Raw genomic sequence first — 23,705 nt, forward strand, 5'->3', positions numbered from 1 at the left:
TGCTGTGGAATCAGGTGGCGTTTCCCCATTTTATTTGTTAAACTGGAAATCTGTCCTTTTGAATTGTTTTTGGCTGCAGCCTTAGTTGCAGTGCATTTGTCTCTTTCTTAGCCACGTCTGCTCTCGAATCACAGTGCTGTGGAGAGATTTTTAATATTCTGGGACTAGCATATCCATAATGACAGCTTCTGCCTGTGCTTTGGTGTGTGTTGTTGGGTTATGACGGACATTCAGATGTGTTGTGGGCCTTGGTGCGTTTCAGATAAATAATTTAAGTCTTATTCTGAATTTGTAACTTTGTATTGAAGGGGTTGTTCTATTCCAACTGTCCTCTGGTCTATTAGTCGGGTCTGAAAGTTGTGAGCCATAACAAGAGTCTATAGTGAGCAGTAAACTGAGTTTCAGCACAAAATGTGTTCAGCTTTGCTTCTAACTTTGACTGTTGACAACCTGTGGCTGTGTCCTTGCTGGTGTGCTTTTCTGGTTTCCAATAACGGAGTACGACGTCCTTGCTCTTATTTCTGCTCAGGCTACATTTTCCCTTTTTTCTGTTGTAGTTTGAGATTTCTCTTTATCTCACTGCAAAAATGTGTCATTTCTTGCTTTCTATTTCTCTTTGGATTTTATCACAATTCCTGTGTAATCTATTCAAAGATCAAATTAACACAGGCTTTGTGCCATGATGGAGTACAGCTCTGAATGTCTCTCAGCTGGTGAATCAAAACGTTTCATGTCCGTTACGTTTGTCCCTCCTGTTGTGCCACTGACGTGAGACCAGAATCTAATCAGGGAGGCGGCTCCCATTGTCCCATTAATGATGGGTTTTGTTTATGGTGTTCGGTTAAGTTTAGACACAACCTATGCACGAGTTAGTCTAACGTCAGCTGTATGTAGATTTAGCCAGAGTGCTCAGTCCTGCAAACATTTCAGACTCACAAAGTTTTAAAGTGTAAACTTGTGCTAGAATGAAGTGTTGGCTCACTACCTCTCTCCTAATCCTCTGAAAAATGCAGTTGGTGATTGACTTTCACAAGAAACGGGGCCCTAATCTGCAACACATGGTTGACTGAGTTCTTGTTTGTTTCTGATTACAGAACTTCTCATGACTTTAATTCAGTTAGTGACCGTTTTTTGTGTTCAAGCCATATTGGTGGTAAAAGCTTTCTGCTCTCGTCCCCCTGCTGCACATGCAACACTGTAGAGTTCTTAGGGTGCATCTGCACAGTGTGTTGAGCACATTTTATGTTCTGATCCGTTGTTACTGGTGAGGAAGATGTTCTGGATATTAATCCAGTTTAGCATCAAACTCTGTGAGCAAAGGTTTGTCTGCAAGAACGGCTCAGGAGCAGAGCAGCACCTAGTGGCAGACACTAGGAAGTACAAACGAACCAAAGTTCCACTCTGGCTGTAGGTGGATTCAAATGTGCTTGTTTGTGTGTGCAGTAATGCAACAGAACACAATAATGAATGCTCACACCAGGGGATAAAATGTTCTTGCAGACTTGCATGGTTCTCTTTATTTTTTAAATTCCTCCATGGAAACTCCAGTTACAGCCCTGGGTTTGTCCAGGGTCTACAACTAAAGAGGTACTTAAACATGTTAAAACCTCAAAATAGATTATCAGCAGACTTCTACTTTCTTATGCTTATTGTCAACAAATCTCAAAAAACAGTAATTAACTGAACGCACTAACCAGTACTGTGTGTTTAATAAAGCCTGATATGTCGTCTTCCTCTGTGCCATAGAGCTCCATTTTAATAACCCTTTAATAAGCCTCACTGTTGTATTGGGCGACATGTTCCTTTTTAATACAATGAACACACAATGCAGCTTAATTTGACTCAATCCCACGTACACCGACCTGCTGCTGGAAATACTCACTAGAGCACCAAATGTGTGTTAATCCGCTGCTGAAAATCCACCCCAACACATGTAATGTTTCCCCTGTTTGAGTAATGCTTGATAATGTTATGCATATATAGTTTAATTTCTTTCAAGGATGTTGTCATTTCCTGTGAGCTGTTCTGTAAAGATTTACTTTTGCAGCAGGAATCAATGGGCTGAAGTCGGTATGGAGAGACAGACTAACGCATGTTTGGTTTGAGTCTCTTCATTGGACTTGTTGCCAATAAGAAAAACAAAGGCTAACCAGCTTTCTTTTGTCTTCACGCATTACCATGTTGGCATGTTGGTTACATCATCAACCTATTTGGCAGCAGAGCAGACCGACTGGCAGGAAGAACATGAGTTAACAAACCCTGTGTTCTCTTTGTCCTGAAGTCTTTCAGCCGAGCTGTTTGCCAGTCGTGTCACTCACTCGTCGCCGAGACCAAAACTCAGACTGGATCATGTTTACCCAGAATGTTTTCCTTGTTTTTTTTCCTTGTTAGCTCAAATTTCTTTTTTTTAGGATTTTTATTATATCTTAACTGTTCATGGTGAATCCAAAAGGGGGGCATTTAAATATGTGGCTCACAATCCTTGTGGCCCTGTTTCCCCAGTATCCCTCTATAGAGACGGCCTTCCCTTGAGGCCTTTTGATCACGCGCACACACACTAACCATCTGACACAGAATATGTCGGTCTAACTACTGACTAAACTTTCTTCCTTCTCAACATGTTGTTGAACTGAACATTATGTCCTGAAAGAGTGTGTGTTGGGTTTAAAGTGTTGACCTGTAGTTTGTTTTGTCTCAGAAGCAAACGTGAGCACGTCGATCCAGGTGGACTCCACAGCCAGAGGGTCTGCTGCTGCCTGGGCCATACTGCCAGTCTGTGCGTACACATCCCACACACACTTCCACAAATATGCACACGCACACTCGCAAGACTATTGTAACACACGTACCATGTAAGGCTTGTAGTCAAATACTGTCATCAAAGCTTGAAATGCACTTCTGGTACTATAACTAGACCCCCACCCCCTCTGCCAAGCAATTTACTAGGCTACATACAACCACACACCCCCGACACTGAATATTATGGTTTATCTGACGTTGTTTGTCTTTGTCCCTCGGCTCAGTGCTGCTGGCGATGGCGGTGGGGGGCGGCTACCTGATGTGGAGAAACTGGCAGCTGAGGAACCAGAAGAGCATGAACTTTGACAACCCAGTCTACCTGAAGACCACAGAAGAAGACCTAAACATCGACATCACCCGGCACGGCGCCAACGTGGGTCACACCTACCCGGCGGTGAGTAAGCGACCTCTGAGCAGAGTGCATCATGGGAAGAGAAGGGTCCGAAAACTCTCGGAGGCTGGATGTACTGAACCCAAAACATGCTCATCTCCCATCAGTTACAGCACCTTTAGAGCCCTTTGCCCTAAAATCATGACACGCCCTCCTGAATGAACAAAATAATAATCTGTGTTGGGTTACATCAAACCACTCAAGCTAAGGTTGCCCTCAGAAAAAAATGAGCATAGCATGAAATCCCTAAAAGGATTTCCTTAAGAGATCAGAGGGGAATCCCTTAAACATCCTAAGCATTCGCCCGTATCTACTTAAGTCATCCCGTATGTGTTGCTAGAAAGTCCTTTGTACCTATTTTCCTTAGAACTTTTTAAGGAACCCATACCATTCTCTTAAAAGTGAAATCATTCTTGGAACATAAGACAATGGCTGAATTTATGGTATATAGACCTATTTTCTTTTAGGAAAGGGAAACTCCAAAGTTCTTGCCAACCTTAACACTGTTGGTGTTTACTTTATAGCACATGTGTTGTATCATGACAGTAGCTACTGTGACAGCCTTAGTCTAGACACTTAAGCAAGGACACAATTTAAGAGGCTCAATGCAACGCTCCTAAATACACTTTGTAGTTTAGGGAAGTATTTTGCATAAGGACAGATTAAATTTGACATTTAAGGTAGTTTAAGAAACTGGGCAGTTTAGATGATGTCATCCCAGCACAGACGACGGAGACTGGATGTCACTGACCTCTACTCTCATTGTGATCATGTGGCCCTCAGTAATCCTGAGTGCATTGAGAGCACATCGCTCTGTACACAGATTAGAGATTAATCTAAACCCAGAGACATGATGGACTCATGTCTACCTACTGCAGTCACCTCACAGCTGCAGCAGACATTTCTTTGTCTGCAAAGGTAAAGCTCAAGATGCATCATGTTGATGAACTTGGAGGTGTTGGTTGTTTTCTCTTTGGACAGAGCCACGCTTGATGCTTCCAGTTTTAGCTGATATCACACAAACAGCCAAAAAAAACATTTGAATAAGCCTATTTTTTGTCTCCCCCCCCCTCCCTCTCTCTCCAGATTTCGATAGTGAGCACAGAGGACGATTTATCATGATCGTCTTGGGGCTTTTTTGTTGGATTTTTCTAGAGTTGCATGGCGCCACGTCGTTCCCATGCAGATGGTTGTCCGTAGCTGCAGCAGCAGCCCTTGCAGTCCGACCACATGCCTTCTGAAGTGCATTATGTCATCATCTGTGGAGAGGATGACTGGAGTAAATGTTATTTATTATGTGAATACTACAATGAATTGCGTGTCCATAACTTTTAGGTTTTTGTTTGTTTTTGCCCCGCCCTCTCAAAGGCGTCAGACGCCATCTTTTCACTGCAGTTGAGAGTAACGCGGTGAATTTCCACACTTTAATCAGCTCTTACTGAGCGCTCTGCGTTCAAGACGCGATATGTTTTTCTGCAAACAGATTGACTCTGCTGGACTGTATTTCAATCTGGATCTGAACCGTCTGTATCGGACGTGTGTAGAGGGTTCAGGGGTCATTATGAGGAAACTTAATCCAAACTTTCTGTCTTGCTTCCTATGATCCAACCGGCTCAGATGTGATTATTTATGTACGGTCAGTAATATCATGGATAGAAGTTTCCTTTCATTTGCACTTGTTCTTTCCAACAGTACCTCATGGAGTGCATTCTTACAAGCTTTTCAGCCAGTGTTCATAATTATTATTGTTATAGAAGCTGCGTAAGGATCGCCATGGTTACAGCATTTGTAAACTTTGTATATATTTACCCGCCATCCCTCAAAGACATGACCGTCAATCAGGACTCTCTTCAATGCACTTTGTCAAATGTTCCTTGTGTAAATAAGATTGTATACATTTGACTTGAAATCAATTTTTTGCTATGGTCGGGCATCGTACCGGGGTTAGAGATGTATTTAACAAGAGAGAAAAGGCTGGGAATAAAACAACACAACTGAATTTGGTAAAAAATAACTATTTTGTATGTTTGTGTGCTGTTGCTGTGAACTTTTTCTAGCCTTGTACAGTGAGGGGGGGATACTATTAAAACTTCAACGCTCTGTATCTGTGAAGAAACTGATTTTGAAAATCACTTGAATTAAAACTTAATCTACAACGTTGTTCAAAACACGGTATCCTGTCTTTACTATCATGAATGTGAGGAAATTGTACGGACAGGTGTGTCCACATACCAGCTTAGTTTTAGTCTGGGGCTTTTTTTTTTTTTTGGTTGGGTCCAATAAAGGGAAATCTGAATTTGACAGAACAGTGATATTTATGACAAAGGGTGTTCAACATGTACTCTGATCCTTAACTCAATAAATGGATCTACAAATCTTACTTAAGTAGCAAGTATTATCAAAATGTTCATATCAAAAGTATTTCTTATGCAAAAAGGGGCTGATAAATTATTTGATCTTTAATACTGATGCACTTGTGTGTCAGTAGCTTTTTCTTTCAGTGGTACCAAACCTACGGGTCAGGTCTCAACAGTCGAACTCTAAATCTGAAGGGTGCTGAAGTAAAATGAAGTTCTTCTCCACCTGTGTACATTTTATAGACTTTGTTAAAGTTTGGATAATTTTAACAGTTATAGAAACTAAACCGTCTGAGAAGTTTAACGGGGAGATTTCTCCTTAGTGCTGCTGCTGCTAACAACTCTTGGATACCTGAAACATGACGAGACTTAACTTGATATCTTCCCCAAGCCCAGAGACTAAACGTTGAGTTATAAAGAAGTATGAATGAGGAAGAGTCAAATTATCAGTGGAAAAATTCAAACTGCAAAACGGATGCCCCTCGCTCCTCTGTCCAAAGTAGCAGGTAGAGCCAGAAAAAGCCACTGTCGGGTATCAAACTTGCATAATAATACAGCTGAAAGCTCCTCTGTGCATCCAAATCACCACTCTTGACTCTTCTGGGCCGGATCGCTCAGCCGAGGGACGAACAGGTGTGTGTGTGACGTCGGTCCAGGCTTTGGAACAGTTTCTTTTATTTATAGGAGTCGTCCGACTCCATGCATTCATTATCCCAGTTTAACTGCAGCAGGGATTATTCTCCACCTGCGAGACTGCTTGAGTCATCAGTGGCACAAAAAACGACAAACACACTTGGATTAAGGCAGAGATGTCTCATGCAGCTCTAAGGTTCCCATAATGCATTTTGCCTCTTTTGTGCTCCACGCGGTCTATTAACCTGCATTCAACCAAAGCCTGCTCAAAGGTGATTGGTTAATACAACTTGGATTATGAACAGAAGCTGATTTTTGTCCCGTGTCCTGCAAATTTTGCATTAAGAATACAATTTAGAGATTTAAATTTACAGGACTTTTAGCTTTTAGTGTCATTTAGAACATGGGTCAGTGATGCACTTGAGCGTCTTGTGGCCCAAATGAGTATTACAACAAAACCATTTTACTTGTTTTCAAAGATGAAATAAAGAGTAACATTATTCTGGCAAAACCTTTTTTACCTGTTCAGCCATAAACAGGTGAGACATTTTCCTCAGGGCTTCCGTACAAAATAAACAGTAATTTATAAACTGAGCTGTAACATATATCTCCATATTTAAAGGATTTGAAGTGCTGCAACAGCTGCAAAAAGTGACCAGTGAAGATGAGGAGCCAGCTGCACCAGCTGTTGTGTTCACTAAGTGGAGATTTAATTAAAATGGGTCGTGTCACACGAGCTAGTTCTTAACTACGGTTTAATAACCACTGCACATATACATTTTGCCGGTAACATTAACAGCTTTCAGAATACTTTATTCATTTTTTAAAAAAGTCCTGGAAAAATGAATGAATTTCCTTTGTCATTCTTAACTGGAATATTATGACAAATGTATAGTACATTTTGTTTGCAAATTGTTAGCATCCTTAGTGCTTAGCTCAAAGCACCACATTCTCACGCAGCGTCACTAGTATTATGTAGTAAACTCTTGTTTATGTTGTCACTTCTCTGCAATACATTGTATTTTACTTCCACTACACCGCCAAGCCCCGCGATAACCAGATTTGTAAAGTTATGAGATGTGGGAGGAGAGCAGGAGATCAAGAGATGGATATAAGAGGATAAGCTCCCACATCATCTCAGTCAGCTACATTAGAGGACAAGTCATTTCCTACCATATTAGTGTGTGTGTGTGTGTGTGTGTACACGTGTGTGTCAGCTGTACGTATGTTGACATGATTTCTCTCCGAATTAGTGTGAAAATGTTTCCCGTCCTTGCATGCATGTTTACTCGTTTATTTGCTACTGTGGTCTTGTCGATGTGTGTGTGATAATGGTTTTGTGCCCCTGTGCAAGATACCAGCTGTGTACGTATGAGATGGCGTTGAGAGTTACAAGGATGTCTCTCCCTGCAGTTTAAATTGGATTTTAGATTCAGGAGGAAACCATGTTGACCCACCTCAGAACCCGAAGCAGGAGTTTGTTCTCCAGCTACAAGCACGGCAGCCGAACTCAATCTGTGAAAGAAGCGGCCGACTATCTGGACTTCACCTTTGTTAAGCCATGGAACTCCATGCAGGTCAGACATTTCCTTTATTTATACATTAAGGGGACGCCAATCTGATTACACAGTCACATTGTGGGGACTTGCCTTCCTTACGGGGACAAAATACACATCCTCATAACATAAATGATTACATTTAAATGTGAAGACTTGGTTTATAGTTAGTTGTAGGTAAGGGTTAGGATTAGGCTGCTAGCTGTTATGGGTATGTTATGGGTAAGTCTCCAGGAAATGAATATAAGTCTATGTATTTTCCCCAGAAGTCATGAAAACATGACCGTGTGTGTTTTTGTAGGTTTTCTTTTTCTTTTGTAGGCTTTCTCAAAGCTCCCATTTTCTTCATTTTACAGGATTTTGTTTTCAAATGAGTGGAAATCCCATCCCTCTGTCTAGTTAAATGCAGAGCAAAGTGTTCAAAATGCAAGGCTGTTGTTGATGGATGAATGGATAGATAGTGCTGCTACTTATATATATTTTCATTGATTAATATTCCAGAGCCCAAGAAAAGCAAGAGTAAAGCAGCAAATTCTCATATTTGAGAAGTGGGGCGCTTCATAAACGATTTAGATGATTAATAATTATTAATAATGGATTTAGTGTGTTGCACAGAGAAATCAGAAACCATAAAAGACCATTTTTGATCATAGATCTGGGATTTCCATTTATTTTGAAATCTTTCTTTGTTGATAATTTTTTTCTTTTTTTTTTGTTTTCTCATTAATTAAGTATGACTCATGAGATATATCATAACTATTCGCATGCATGTTCCAATCTTTATCCCAGTTTTTCAGTTGTATTCTGCTTAGATTGATTAATTTTTAATTTTGTCTAATTCAGCTTGTAGACAAGCTTAAAATGCAGAACCAATCACCAGAGTTGTTTTGTTGTTTGTGAAGGATCTGGGCAGAGACATCTATGATCTTTATGCCGAGTATGAACAGGAGGAGGAGGAGGAGGAGGAGGAGGAGGAGGATCGACTCCCGGTGTCTCCCGCCTGCCTGCTGCTCTCTCCAAAAAAACACTTCACTCTCAACATCAACGTTGGAGGAACGGTAACTTTACTCATCTTCTACCACGAACATGCTGCTCAGCTGGATATGTTGAAAACCAGACTGATCTCTTATTGTAACTCACTCGCAAAGTCACTCATTCGCATTGAGCGGGCTGCACATTGTCCACCGGGGGAGCTGTTCAGTCACTGTCAGATCAGTTCTACACCTGCTGACCAGCACCATCTGTAGGAAAGTAAAGTAACGCCACCTGCAGTTATAAACCTGCGGATGTTGATGTCGCCTCCTACAGGCAAAGAAAGACATAGCTCCTGTAATTTGAACTCTTGTGCCTCCTGCTGGCAATGTGTGTTACAGCTGCAGTTACTTTCTTTTTATCGCTCCTGTTTCCTTTGAAATTTATCAAGCAAATTTGATCAAACCACTTTCTGATTCCAGCCTCTCAAAGGTGAATATCTGCAACTTTTCTCAGTTCTATGCCATTGTAAATTCAATGGCAAAACATTGACAAAACAGGCAATGGGAAGACAAGACCGTGGGCTCTGAGAAAGTGTACACAGTTTTAATATTACATTTGTTTTTAAATTTAAACAACCATTTTAAAAGCCTTCTAGTGTGTTCCAGCTTCATTCTCAAACAGTTCAAATTCTCATCTTTGCCATTATAAATATATGTTTTGACCTATTCTATATCTCACTCTATTCTCTCCTCCAGGTGTACCACTTGCCCTACAGGTTAGCGGCCAGGTATCCGAAGACACGGATCGGCCAGTTGGCCACCGACACAGACCACAGCAGGAAGTTGGACCTGTGTGACGACTACATCGTCCAGAGCAAAGAGTTCTTCTTCGACCGGGACCCTAAAATCTTCCACAACATCTTCAACTTCTACAGGTTCAAATAAAAGGCATTGTAAGATGAAAGATGAAGGGATTTTCCGTCTTCTTCATATGACTCCTTGGAATAATTCTGGACCCCCGTTCTCCTGTCTCTCTGTGCTCCCCATCAGAACTGGAGTGTTGTGCATTAAAGACGAGCTGTGTCCCCGCAACTTCCTGGAGGAGATAAACTACTGGGGCGTCAGAATCAGGAACAGCCAACGCTGCTGCCGTGTCTCCTTCGAAGAGAGGCAGGACGAGCTGAACGAGGAACTGAAGATACAGAGACAGCTGATAGCAGAGGTGTTTTTTATTTATTTATATAGTTTGTAAGGGTGATAAAGAAGCATGTAGCCTTCCTGTAACTCTGGAGACTTGCTGAAGATAGCCAGATTACAAATCTCTAAATTGTTGTCCACATATTTTTCAGTATAACCTCAAGTGGTGTTCTGGTAAATGGCCGTTGCCACAGTGGAGAAACAACTGAGATAATCGGAGCCTTTATGTGTGGCAAAAGTGTTTCAGACATTATTAGTGACTTCTTAAACACAGCATTAGTCTGTAACGGTCTGTACGTTTTCAGAGTTTCAGACTTTTTGCTCTCCATGAAGAATAAACGCATGATATTGCTGGTAATGTCAGTCATAATGTCATTAATGTGGTACAGAATGTCATGGTCCACTCAAATCAAAATTTTTAAATTGACTTTTTATCCATGTTCATGACCGGATACCTGAAAGCTATGAGGACATTTTCCATCAGCCACAGCTGTACTTTGTGTTTAGCGCCAATTAGCATATGTTAGCATACTAACGCGCTAAACCAAGATGGCGAAAACGGTAAACAATGGTGACTTGTGAGCAAGTTAGCATGCTGGTGATGGTTTCGCACTGACACTCTCGAGCTAGCGACATTAGCTAACGTTGGCCTATTAGACAGCTAAAAGGCCTAATTAGCTCCTGTTCTAATGTATCTATTTTTTTCACACACTATCGCAACTAATTTTAGTTAATGGTCGAGGTGGTAGGTGAGAATTAATTTCACAGATTTTTTCCACCTATCAATACATATAGTTTGGGTTTTGTTCTGTTGAGAGTCATGTCTCCACCCAAATAGAATGGAGGTTAACGGAAATTAATTTGTAAATTTAATTTATAAAAAAATAAAATGTAACTACTTACGATGGATATTCTCCAGGACACACTGGAGGCAGTTTTCAGTGTCAGTGAAGTCCTTATGAACTATGTAATTATTATTTTATTTTTTTACGCACTTCTTATTACTTTTTCCCCCTCCAGGCTCCAAAAATACTGCAAATAATAATGCCAAGAAGTCATCCCCTTCCAGCTTCAGTGGTTGAGCAGTTTATGCTTTTACATTTGTACCTGTGAGATTTTGTTAGTAATCTTCTGGCTGACTCTGAAACTGGCTGACCTACATTATAAATCACTGCTCTGCTCCGCCGTCTTGACAGATGGAGAGCGGAGAATAAGCTTTTTCTTGGCACAGATTCAGACAGACGTTTCCATCACAGAGGTCTCACTCTGCTGCCGTTTGTTGTACCAGTTTCTTCCCCGCTGTGCTCTCTTGACATTCAGTTTTCTCCTCTTTGCGCTTTAGTTTGTGATCTAGACATTTTGTTCGTCTGTCCTCCCTGTTTTTGAAACACTGTTTTATCCTTGAAGAAAGGGACTACATTCTAAAAAAGTAATTACATTTCTGTGATAAGCCATAGTTGGCCACTTATGAAAATGTAAAAAAGTATTTTTTTTATTGCCACTAAAAACAAAGTTTCTTCTGTTTCAATTCTGTGAATGGGATGCATTTCTGTCTGGTGTGGTCCAGCTGGAGATGGAGGAAAACGAGGAGCTATTTGACGGCTTGGCCTTCGGGCCGACCCGGAGGAGTATCTGGAACATGATGGAGAAGCCGTTCTCCTCGGTCACCGCCAAGCTGATGGCCGTCGCCTCCTCCATGTTCGTGCTGGTCTCGCTGGTCACCATGACGCTCAACACCGTGGAGGAGATGCAGTACAAGGTGTGTGTGTGTTGCACCTTGTGTGAGTGTGTATGAGAGGGGGGAACAAATCAAAAGCAAATGTGTGAAAACATGAAGAAGGGAGAATAAGTAAAACAAAAGCTGCCCCAGTTGAATTGCAGACAGTAGAGCACACTTCACAAATCATACATATTACAAGAAAACAATTTGATCAAACTCTCTTTTAATCATTTATTATTTACTCTTACAGACTGCGTCGGGCCAGCTCAGCGGCAGGTTCTATGGCGAGAACGTGGAGTCGTTCTGCATCAGCTTCTTCACCCTGGAGTACCTGCTGCGCCTGGTATCCACCCCCGACCTCAAGTGTTTCGTACGCAGCGTGCTGAACACCGTCGACATGGTCGCCATCCTGCCACACTACCTGCAGATGCTCCTGGAGTGCTTCGAGGACGAGGACATGCACCTGCACTCGGGGGACATTGAGGCCATGTCGCGTGTTGGAAAGGTGAAAAAAAAGGGGGCTGATGGGAGAGACGCTGGGATGAGATGATTAGATTTATTTTTCGTAGCACACACATTTTTCTCCTGTTGTCTTTTCTCTAGGTGGGTCAGGTTCTGAGGATCATGCGTCTGATGCGGATCTTCAGGATCTTGAAGCTGGCTCGTCACTCCACGGGCCTCAGAGCCTTCGGCTTCACCCTGAGACAGTGCTACCAGCAGGTCTGACTGTAACCACAGCTTGTGTCAAAGAATATTTTCTTATCCTTGGGTTTAAGTGATGAAATGTGTAGGAAGAGCGGTGAAGAAAGAGTTGCATATGTTCAAAATGCCAGAGAATCTGTGAGTGCAGAAACGGGCATGGCCTGTATGGATAGATGCTAATGGTTCTAAGACTTCCACGCCTCACAGCTATGAGCGAAATAATGACCTTAACGTACGGGGAAATTCAAAATAAAATTCCTTTTGTTTGTGTGCAGGTCGGCTGTTTGCTGCTCTTCATCGGCATGGGCATCTTCATATTTTCCGCCATGGTGTACACCGTGGAGCACGACGTTTACAACACCAACTTCACCTCCATGCCGAATGCGTGGTGGTGGGCCGCTGTGAGTCCACACACATAAACCTGCACACACGTCCAAGCAACCTGTCAATCATATTACTTTCTGTGTGTACCATCACCTTCAGCTAGTGAGTTATTCCAAAACACACCAGCCAGTTTACTCAGTTTAAAAAACACAAAGACAAGTGGCAGCATCGGTGACGTGCTTTCCTGCGTACTGGTTCCTTAAGGATTAAAAACTTAATCTGCTCCATTTTGCACAACATAAACATAACTCATCCTGGCAACACCTCAGGAGGTCACTTCACCATTAACAGTGCGATTGAGCACTGGTAGGGCACACTAGTGGGTGGAGGTCAGGTTGTGTGGTGCCGTGATGTCACAAGATTATTTCGACTGCTTTGGGCCACCCTCAGACCAGACCTTTTCAGAATGGTTTCCTTGAGATATGCTGATTAGACTGAATAAGCGTGGCATGTTGGTGTTTATGAGACCTGTTTGGTCCGGGTGAATTGGAAGAGATGTGACTGATTCTAATCTGTTGGGTGGTACTTTGAGATCACAGTTAATCAGGTGAGGGTTGGGTCCTCGCCGGATTTGAGCAAAATGGAAATAACAGCGGTGTTATATTTGTAGATGTAAATGAACCGCTTCGTCAGCGCCTAACCGTGGTAACAAATGCATCTCATTTCCTGTAACTGCTTCACAATAAAAGCCATCTTGTCTCTTTAATACTGCTGTAGGAGAGAGTACATGCATACATTGTCTCCTGTGGATCCCTCTGCAGGAAAGGCGTACCCCGCCACTAAAAATGAACTACGACAGCATATAAGGAGTTGATTACAGAACGCAGATACACTAGAAAAAATGTAATTTGTGTTTTAAAATGTATACATTTAAATTATGGTTTTAGCCTGTTTTTAGAAATGAACAGCTTTTTTAAAATCATTTCAGGAACCTGTGAATTAAAGAAATAATATATGTACATTACATTAAGGAGCCCTAGGTAGAAGAAGTGATCTGTATCAGTCTATATATATTTTTTTTTAAAGGAGAAATTATGATCTTATTGTGCCTTTTGTATTAAGTATTCTTTCTTTCTCTCTTCCATCCTTCAGGTGAGTATTTCCACAGTGGGCTATGGCGACATGTTCCCCGAGACCAACCTGGGCCGCATCTTCGCCTTCGCCTGCATCTCCTTCGGAGTCATCCTCAACGGCATGCCCATCTCCATCCTCTACAACAAGTTCTCCGACTACTACACCAAGCTCAAGTCCCACGAGTACGCCGCCGTCACCAAGGCCCGCGGCAAGGTGCACTTCAAAAGGAGGGCGGCTAAGAGGTTGGCCGAGTGCTACGAGGACGCCGCTCAGCCGCGGACGTCCCGCCTGCAGTGAGCCAGGTTGTAGATTCTCAAAGTCTACGGTGAGATTTGTCTGGAAGGCAGAAGCGAAAATGACCTGTGACATTCTGTAGAGGCCATTTTAACATGCAGACGCCTGTGGCGGCAGGAGTCATGGAGGTTTGAACCAATAACCTGCTGAGAAATCTCCCACTGTCTGGATTGCAGTGAAGACGATTTAAAATGTCACCCCATCGGTGGGGGAGTGGAGTAGATTGAAAAAGAAAATGTGTATCCTTTCTTACTTTACTTGCCAAAATGCTACATACTAATCCTTGCATTCTTTTTAATCTACATATTGTACATCCACGCTACAGCTGTCAGTTGCTCCCTCATCACCGACCTCTACTCTTCCTCCATCCATTAGTCTCTAAAGCTCACATGTAATCCAGGATTCAAGAGCCAACGTCAATTGGACTGAAATCATAAATTGAAGACCCGACATCTGGACGATGGATATAAGACCTGTTTATTTTCCCCATACGTCTCTCTCCCTAATAATAAACCTTTGTCTGTCAATCGTGTCGTCATTAAGCTGTGCAGCTCCCTCCCTCTGTGTGTGTGTGTGTGTGTGTGTATAAATGTAGTCACCGAGTCATCGCTTCTGACTATTGCAGGAAATGTTGAACACTGCATCCTCAAGCAGAACTGATAATACTAAGACATCAGTGTCACGGGATCAGTGGTTTGTAGCCGTTGCTCTGCTGTAATAAACAGTATGCTGTTACTTCCTTGTTAGAAGCTACATTAAGGATCATGAGGTGATCGGTGTTTGACATTTTGGGATGTAGTTATTTGCTTTCTTGCAAAGAGTTACATTAGTACTTGGAATGCCAGCAAGTGATTAGCCTAGCTTAGCATCAAGACTGCTAGCCAGGCTCTCTCCAATGGTAGAAAAAGTACAAAATGTAAATGTTTATGTCCAGTTTATGAGTCAACTGGAATGGCAGTACAAATGTGAGTACACTGACAATTACTTCATGGAGTTTATTTAAATGTTAGTTCCGACATAAAATTTCTTAATTTACTAACATGTTCTTTTCAGCTGATACAAAATGTTAGATGGCGCAAACCGTCAGGACAGATGTTTGCATTGTGTTAAAGGAACAGTTCACACAAATTACCACAAGGAAAACTTTAGGTTGTCTTTAGCCATAGCGATGGTTTTATTTGGCCAAGCTTTTAATGTGAAAAAATATTAAGTTTCATTGAAAGCAGCTTGACAAGACTGAATTACATGATGTGTTTTGTTGCTGCCGGCACACAAGAGGCATCTGCGTATCTTAACCTGTTTTCTCGTAGCATCCCGAGACACCTTTTATTTCGTCACTCACAGATACAATTCTCAACATTTACACACAAATGCATGTTTCTCCATCAGCGACGAACTTGCCAACGGTGCTTCGGGTTGTATCCACTTCCTGAAAATATTCCCGCTCATGTCTGCGTTTTCTGGGAAAAAGACCCACAGCTGCACAGGAAGTGATGCCTTTGACCATCACAAGTCTGTTTTGGAATCAAAAAGTCTCTACTTGTTCAGATTCTCCAGCAGGATTTCAGCTCCTTTATTGTTGCTGATGCTGCCGAGCTCTGCTTTAATGGACTCCAGCGCCGCCTTCAGCTCTGCCACCACAGACTTGTCGTAGCTGTTCAGAAGGCTGAGCATGGAAACACAGGCAGAGATCACAAAGGTTAGCTTGGGACCAGATATCCAAATATCAACCAATAAATAGCATCTCCTACATTCAACTAATTACATGTGATGTCATGGCTACTCACATTATTTGGTGAAAGTACACCCACAAAACCCTTTTTTTATTCAAGTTTATTTAAGTTTCATTCAGATTACGGCATTAATGCTAGCAAGGCAGAATAAAGATTGGTGGGTGATTCTTACCAGGGGGCCAGTTGCATAAAGTTTAAATCGTAACTTTGGTCCTTTTCAACCTGGACCCTATTCTCACATGACTGAGTCTAAGTGAAATGGATCCAGTATTAAGGGAAAACAAATCAGCTGTTAAACGGGCTGCTATGGTATATCTCGGGGCAATTTCTCAGTCAATGTACGTTCACTAAAAGTGCTGTTTTTTGCCACTGACGAGTTACATTGTTATTTCAAGTGTCTGACAACATTACGGAAAGGTCTCTAGAGAGAAATACAACGTTAGCCTGCCCACAAAAATACCAAAAGTGTGTCTTTAATGGCATCTCTCCATGCAGATAGTTCGGGCTTTAACTGTCTCTGATGGTTCTGCATTAAGTATTGAATAATTACCAAAATAATCCACAGACTCAATGTGCTCCACTCACTTCAAGTGTACTGAGAGGGAAGTTTGTGATTTGAGTGAACTGATCCTTGATGCAACAGCAGTGTATGATGCAATCAGAGTGTGTGTGTGTGTGTGTGTTCACACTGACCTGCAGAGCACCATGGCTCCTCTGTTGACTTTGACCCAGGTCTTCAGTTTGTCTGGTCCCACCGTGTCCAACAGTATCCTGCCGAACCGCTCTAGAGACGACAAGTGAGGTAGAGAGACAATGAACGATTTTTCCAACGCGATGATGTTTGTCGTCTTCGTCTTGGAAACATTTTTTACGAGCCTCTGACTAATAAAAGTTAGTACGTCTCTCTAATTTCCATAGCATGCTGACATGAACTGATCTGAAACCAGGCTTATGACGACCACTACGCTGGCTGGTAGGTGTGTCTTTACCTTCCTTGCCGGCCTCAGCCAGTGTCATGTCCTGCTCCATGAGCCACTTCAGCACCAGGTGTCCTGCTGGATGCTCCGCCATGTGGAGCTGCAGCAGAAACAAAAACTCAAGAGTGAACAACTGCCCTTTTAGTTTGATTACATGAGTAAAAACCTCAACCATCCCAGCAGCAACAATCTGTACCTGTCCGTTGATCCCTCCTGGTACCAACTCATGGTTGGCCAGCTGAGCCACGGCCGTCATGGCGGGACGCAGGTCCCCGCAGGCCGACGCCAGGATGTCACTGATGGTGACGCTGGACGCCTTGTCCGTCACCATGGTGGCGGCGTTGTCATGGAGGTGCTCCAGCAGCGGGGGGGAGACGACTTCCAGCAGCTCCTTCCGCCGAACCGCCATGTCCTTTTTACTGATGAGAGGAACGCGGAGCTGATCACTCGTTTGTCATCAAAAATGCACTCCAATAACGTATTATAAAAACTAAAATGATGAAATACTCATTTTCTACGGTCCTTTTGTGCTACATGCCAGTAGACATTGTACTTCCTTCCCTTTCTTTCTCACAGCTGTCTGATACCCCTGTTTCTAACAGCAACACAAAGCGGCGGTTACCTGTGTGTGTTTCCGTCTCCTTGCTGCAGCACCTTGATGATCTCCGGCAGCAGGTGAGCAGGGTCTCTGGGAGTCAGCAGGTACAGCAGAACCTTCTTACCGTATTTATTACCGATGACCTCATCCAGAGACGCCAAGATCTCCTGAACGGGTGAGACGAGAATTTTCCATATTAACTTCAAACTTTTCTCCCTGACCCGACGGTTTCATTAAACCATTTTTTCTCGGGAAAGTGCGGTGGGTATCTCAATCATCAAACCACATGACTTCACACTTACTGAGAGCACGGCCTGTTTGACCAGCTTGGTGTCGTCCACACAGTCGAACATGGCCAGAAGAACCAGGTGACCATACTCTCCCTGTGGACAAATGACAGGCTTGGTTCAGACCTTTCTTGGTAAATAATCATTTAGTTTCTGATCTTTTCTAAAAGTCCAATGAAGCATTGAAAGCTTGTTTCTATTATGAATGAAAGGAGCGGCATTGAGAACTCACCGTGGCAAACTTCACCATGTAGGTCTTCATTGTTTTGATGATGACTTTTCTGTCCTGAAACATGAAAAAAACTAAATGTTTAACACCATTAAAAGGCCAAATCTACTAATTATACAGTCTGGTGGATTCTTATAATATTCTGGATATTTGTCCCACAGTGAGTGTGAGTGAGTGTGTTAAAGGGACAATTCATCTTTAATGTGGATAGAAGGAGAAGTCGGCTTTCTTGGTCTATATAGAACGCACGGAGGACTTTATTGCTTCAATTGGCTACATTTACCATCAACACTGTTTGGACATTTACATGGAAGGAGGCAAATTCTTCTGTGTGTGTGTGTGTGTGTGTGTGCGTGCGTACACACCTTTGCCGTCCCGTGCCAAAAACAGTGCATTGCCACTCGTGCCCCGTCGTGTGTGTGAGCCATGTAGACGACAGACTCTCTGATCGACTCAATCATCTCCTGCTCACAAAGAGAGGAAACATGTCAGTGGTAAACACAGTCAGCACTCAAGAAACGTATCAACCTGTCTTTTATTTTGAAATTATTTTGTGCTCCTGTCAAATTAATATTTTTCTTCTTCATAGTTTCTGCAGATTTTTTTTGCTTTTGTCACATTTTGATTTATTTTACGGCACACTGTAGCCTCCTTCAAAGCAATACTAGAGAAATATATTACGACATTATGCGAGATGTCAAAGAGCTTCTTACCGTTTTGGGTTTGTCGGGTGCGAACAGGAAGAAGTCCAGGAAGACTTTGTGGACCAGAGAGTGTTTGATCACTTGTTCTCTGAAACACAACAACAAAAGTTGTAGTTGCATGGCTTAAATTCTACATAATAACTCAATGCAATCAATTCAAATGACAAAGTAGATAAGGAATAGGAGAAAAGAAAAGAAATAAAACAAATCCAAATAAAGTTGCATTCACAGAGCTCATTATCCAAGAAATGATAACTTTGTATTTACAAAACCTGAGGAAATTCATGTAACTTTGACTAAAAGCTTTAAAATGTGTTCTAATCTCAAAGCAAATGTTTTTATTCCACCACATACATATTGTGAATCAGTCAAATTCCTCATCTCTTCCATGTCAGTGTTACATTTACCTGTAACATGATTTTGCTTTGTTCTCTGATTGTGTTTTTCTATTATTTCTTTCTTCTGTCATCGTGACCTTACGTAGCGCTGCGACTAACAGTGAAAAATGCCCATCAGAAGTGCCGAGCGTGCGATTTAGGTTTTTCGTGTTCTCGTCTTACTTCTGAGCCATGGGTGTGAGAATCTGCTTCATCTCGTCGATGATGTTGTTCAGCTTGTCCGGGTTCGCCTCCATAACTTTCTCGATGGTGTTGCACACAGACGACTGGAGGCACAGGCAGTCAGTCAGTCAGCAGCAGATATTACACACACACACATCCAATACGGGATACCGTCAACATTATCAAATACCGTGGTGTGTGTGATCTGTGTGTACCTTGCAGACGGTGAAGGTGTTCCCGTACAGCCCCTCGGTGAGCATGAGTCTCTGTGCGAGCACAGCTTTGTCGTTGTAGGCGTACTCGATGATGGACGAGGCGGCGACGTGGCGAAGCATCGGGCGAACGTGACCTTTAAATGTCGGTATCACCGCCGCCACCAGCTCCTTGTTCCTGCGGAGGAAACACACACACACAACTGAAATAACATCTATAGATCTTTTACCTGGAACACACGAGTCTGATTCGAACATGGGGCGTTTGCTGAAAGCGAGAAGCAGAAGAAACCAATCTGAGCCGACTCACCCGTACATCAGCAGTTTTTTCACCACGTGTTTGCCGTACTGCGACTTACACAAACCGATGACGTCATCTGTGGGAGACAACAAAGCACCCAGAGTTAGTATTTGTTAATTCGCTGCTCTGCTCGTACGGCAAAAAATATCACAGCATAAAACTTGTATGCTCACCTTTGAGCTCCTCAAACACCTCCCGTCTCTGCTCGTGGCTGCCGAACTGGATGAAACACTGCAGCACTCGCACCGAGTCGTGAGCAAACGCCATCTGGAGGGGGGGGGGGGGGGGGGGGTGATCCAGTTGTGTTAGTGAGCACTAACTATGGAGGGAACGCACAAACAAAACCTCAAATCTGCAGTAAACGGATGGAAAGACGGAGTGAGACTCACCTGTTTGATCTTCCCGCGGATCAGATCGTGAAGCTCCGTCATCAGTTTCTTCTTCACATCGTTGTCGCACTTCTTCCTGTTGACACATACACACCACACATCACCACCATCATCACCATCATCATCACCATCATCAGGCAGCAGAGTGTGCTCGCACATGTTTGATTCCCTCAATGCAATGACTGGATGTTGTTGGATTGTGTTTTTGTCGCTACACTGTGACACCGCCACAAATGGAAGGGGAACAATATGTTTGCATTAACAATAGAGGGTTCAATGATCAACAGCCTTGAATGTTTTAACCTCTGGTGAACTACGTCCCTCTCATCCCTCCCTGCTTTAACTTGTCGCCACAAGTCATCAGTAGTCAGGTGTTCGGTTTCCCACAGGAGAAAGGGGGCGTGGCCCCGGGGACAAAGAATTGTTTGGGGAGGGAATTTTGGTTTTGCATATGCGGAGAGGAGGGGTGAAGTTGGAGTTATTTCCAACCCAACATCCGTGAGTTTGATTCCTTTTTGTGGGATGTATTGCTTTTCCTGGTTTATGATTTAGCATTTTGAAGGGAGGACAATGAGGCTTTTTAGTTGGATTTTTCTTTTTTTGTTGGATTGACTGTTAGTTAGAGAAGGCAGACAATCCAGTGGCCATTCCTCCGGTTCATTTTATTGTGATCTTATCTGGGGCGGGATTGTTTCTTAATAAATAGTGTTTATTTGTGTGCTTTCCTTTGGTGGGGTCACAAGGGGTTCAAAGGCAACCCAAAATATGTTCAGTTCCTCTCTTAACCAGGACTTAGTACCACAGTGGTCCTTGAACTTGAACATTGAAGCCAATTGTTAGAAATGGAGGCCCATATGTGGAACTACTGTTAACTGGTCAGGAAAAGGTCCCCGCTCTCCTTGACCTCTTGTCACCTTTAGGGAACCTGTAGCAGAGATATCCTCCCTCTTGAGTGACATGTCGTTTTACAACACACATGTGGTCTGTAGTAAAATCTTTTCATTAAACGTTCACTTTCTTTTTAGTTTACAAAGGTAAAAAAAGAACATAAAGAAGGTCAAACTCTCCCTTTCTGCGTGTGTGTGTGACAGAGTGTGTGTGTGTGTACCTCCTGAGGTCTCCCCACACTTGTTTGCACTGACGGATGATCTTGAACATGTCCTTCATCTCCGCCTCCTGTCTGCTATTCTTCAGATCCCTCTTCATCTGCTGCCTGTTCTTCTTGAGCTCCTCCTCCGACAGCTCCTTCATCTTCGGATCAAACTTGCCTTCCTTCATCCTCTTGACCACCGGACCTGATCACACACACACACACACACACACACAGAAATCCTTTAAAATGATTTCACACTGGAGTTTAAGTGTAGACGCAACTGCTTTGAGCAGAACAGCCAAACAGGCAACCAATCAGAAGCCCATGTTCATGTCGTTAATATCCCTTTTGTTTTGATATTTTAACATCTGTATATATATATATATATCTTTATATATATAGTATTTTATTGGATTTTTAGTGTATTATTTCAGTTGTTACAACAAGCAGTTATATTTAGTTGGCATGTGACATGAAGCACGAGAAGGATCCGTGAGTGGAAACACTAACTGGCAATGAAATGTCAAAGAATGAAATATGCAAACTCTCATTGTAATCTGACCGGCAAGTCAAAAAACCACAAGCAAATATTTTCTCACCTTCACCCTCCTCATCTTCTTTTATTTTCGCTTTAAATGGCATAGTCCTCTTCTGCGGCCCCCTGTCGGCCTTGGAGAAAGGAAATTTGTGTTCTCGCTTGTCTCCATCTCCACCCTTCGGTCGGCCCTTTCTCTCTGTGTTGTTGAAAGCTTTGTAGGGTTTATTACCGCCTGGTTTTCCACCAAGTTTGGTCCCCATGGAATCTGGACAGAGTGAGACATGCTGATGACAAACCTGGTTGAAAGTGATGATGTGCACAGCTGGCTAAAGTAAACTTACAGCTTACCTTTTCCTTTCTGTGGGAACTTCTTTCTGTCTTTCGGAGAAAAGTTTTTGTGGGATTTAGCCTCCATCCTAACGGGGCATCACAGAGGAAAATGGAGACGAGGACAACAGCAGAGAGACGGACAAGTAATCACAAATCTGGGCTCCAAAGAAAAATCTCACAAACCAACGCCCCACATATTTCCAGGCTTATTTATTTAGAGGCTGAGCAGTAAGTATCTAAGCTGAAGGTGTCTGCTGAAATTAAACTCTACAATATAATACATTTCAAGATCAAGTTACTGCTGTTAGTATCTTAAACTTACATTAATTTGGGCTTCAAAAATAAATAGTTATTTTAGAATCCATAAACAACAAACTTAAGACAATGTAATGACATAAATACGTAGGCGGAATCATAAAACGGGAATTCATGTTAAAAGTGAATATCACGTAAAGTTAAACACACTAAAATGTGCTATTAAGTAAATGTGTATCCGTCACATGTATCTGATAGCGTCTTTAAAGAGTCGGGCTACTTCACAGAGGGAGGTTTAGGACAAAAACATTACCAGTTTCTTACAATAAGAGGCACTGTTATAAAGACAGACAACAAGAAACTACCTCGGTCTGCTAATCAACGTTAGCTAACCACCCAGGAATACTGTAACACTGTTTCATGACCGACTGTTACTTAGTACTTTTGATACGTAAGCACGTTTAGCTGGTAATACGATAACGTTACGTGTTGCATGTGTAACGTTAATTAGGTTCCACTTGATTAGTGTTAGTTTTAGATCACTACTTCACCTGGATAATGTTAGCGTTTGAGTTTGGTTTTTTTTTCCCCCGAAGCAATAACCTAGCTTATAGCATAACTAAACAATACGTTAACGTTAAATGTCAACACATATTATTACTGTCGATAACGCAATGCGCTTCTTTGGTTTATCCCTTCCAGTAACGCGAACTATAACACAATATACATGTTTTTATTGGTGTAACTTACATTCCAGATGTACACACGCGACGTCTCAGCTCAGTCACATGCGTTCTGTAACCGGCACGGTTTACGGCACAAAACGTCCAATCAGACTAAACCCTCGCTGTCGTAAAGCGGAGGTCGTTGCAGCCGTGGAGGATGCTTTCCGAAATGTCTCAGCAGCAACTCTGACGTGGAACATTAACCCTTACCGTTTGCGATATTTTTTCTCTAGGACGTTGAAAGCATAATTTACCCTATTCTGCCTCTGGTTGTCTTTTTTAATCCCAAGATAAAGCAAGTCAAAAAGACACCTGCATTTAAGCAACAACCAAAAAGAGAGAGAACTACATTAACCAGCATGCTTTGCAGATGAGTGACTTTCCTTGTTGCCTGGCAACGCCTCCAAACTAAAACGGACCAGCAGACATTACTCAAGTCAAACTTTCACGTAAAGCGTTTAATTGTTAGTTCGATACAGAATAGCTGAAACTCCAATGTTAGCTAGTTGCTAACGCTGCGTTGTACTTTACTATCACACTCAGTGGCCCTTGGTCAGATTGGAGAGCAGCAGTTGATTGACAGCAGACATGTTGGACGAAAACACGACCTGTGTGGATGAGCGGGATGAGAGCGCACACACAGCGGCGCAGGGAAACATTGAAGGTAACGTTAGGGATCTTTCTCCATCAACA

The 23,705-nt window shown here is 42.5% G+C and overlaps 3 protein-coding genes across 5 annotated transcripts in view; 2 read left to right on the plus strand and 1 right to left on the minus strand.

Moving 5' to 3' along the window:
- LOC306710529 (very low-density lipoprotein receptor-like) overlaps window positions 1-5,358 on the plus strand; it is a 42,851-nt gene extending 37,493 nt beyond the window's left edge. For 2 of the 3 annotated variants that reach the window (XM_079179135.1, XM_079179134.1), the window contains 3 exons: window positions 2,699-2,776; window positions 3,024-3,193; window positions 4,277-5,358. In XM_079179135.1, the coding sequence (XP_079035261.1) occupies window positions 2,699-2,776; window positions 3,024-3,193; window positions 4,277-4,312 (284 nt within the window). In that variant the 3' untranslated portion in view covers window positions 4,313-5,358. The remainder of the gene's footprint in view (window positions 1-2,698; window positions 2,777-3,023; window positions 3,194-4,276) is intronic. The other variant, XM_079179136.1, reaches the window with a different exon arrangement.
- Window positions 5,359-7,625: 2,267 nt separating this feature from the next.
- On the plus strand, window positions 7,626-14,084 carry kcnv2a (potassium channel, subfamily V, member 2a; the record flags this gene model as incomplete). The annotated part of the gene is made up of 9 exons (XM_079179053.1): window positions 7,626-7,757; window positions 8,639-8,794; window positions 9,467-9,645; window positions 9,761-9,932; window positions 11,475-11,666; window positions 11,878-12,132; window positions 12,231-12,347; window positions 12,605-12,730; window positions 13,806-14,084. 9 exons carry the CDS (start codon window positions 7,626-7,628, stop codon window positions 14,082-14,084), a joined length of 1,608 nt encoding a protein of 535 aa, XP_079035179.1.
- Window positions 14,085-15,127: 1,043 nt separating this feature from the next.
- Window positions 15,128-23,090, minus strand: pum3 (pumilio RNA-binding family member 3). Its single transcript, XM_079178855.1, has 18 exons — window positions 23,038-23,090; window positions 22,051-22,118; window positions 21,764-21,967; window positions 21,180-21,366; window positions 20,072-20,147; window positions 19,856-19,949; window positions 19,692-19,758; window positions 19,385-19,559; window positions 19,170-19,273; window positions 18,619-18,697; window positions 18,271-18,369; window positions 17,909-17,962; window positions 17,692-17,772; window positions 17,414-17,556; window positions 16,988-17,210; window positions 16,804-16,891; window positions 16,508-16,598; window positions 15,128-15,747 (listed from the first exon to the last, which is right to left on the minus strand). Coding segments are annotated over exons 1-18 (1,965 nt in total). The 5' UTR covers window positions 23,040-23,090; the 3' UTR covers window positions 15,128-15,617.
- Window positions 23,091-23,705: the final 615 nt, after the last annotated feature.

This window comes from Pholis gunnellus (genome assembly GCF_910591455.1).
Source record: "Pholis gunnellus genome assembly, chromosome: 18".
Classification (NCBI taxonomy): Eukaryota; Metazoa; Chordata; class Actinopteri; order Perciformes; family Pholidae; genus Pholis; species Pholis gunnellus.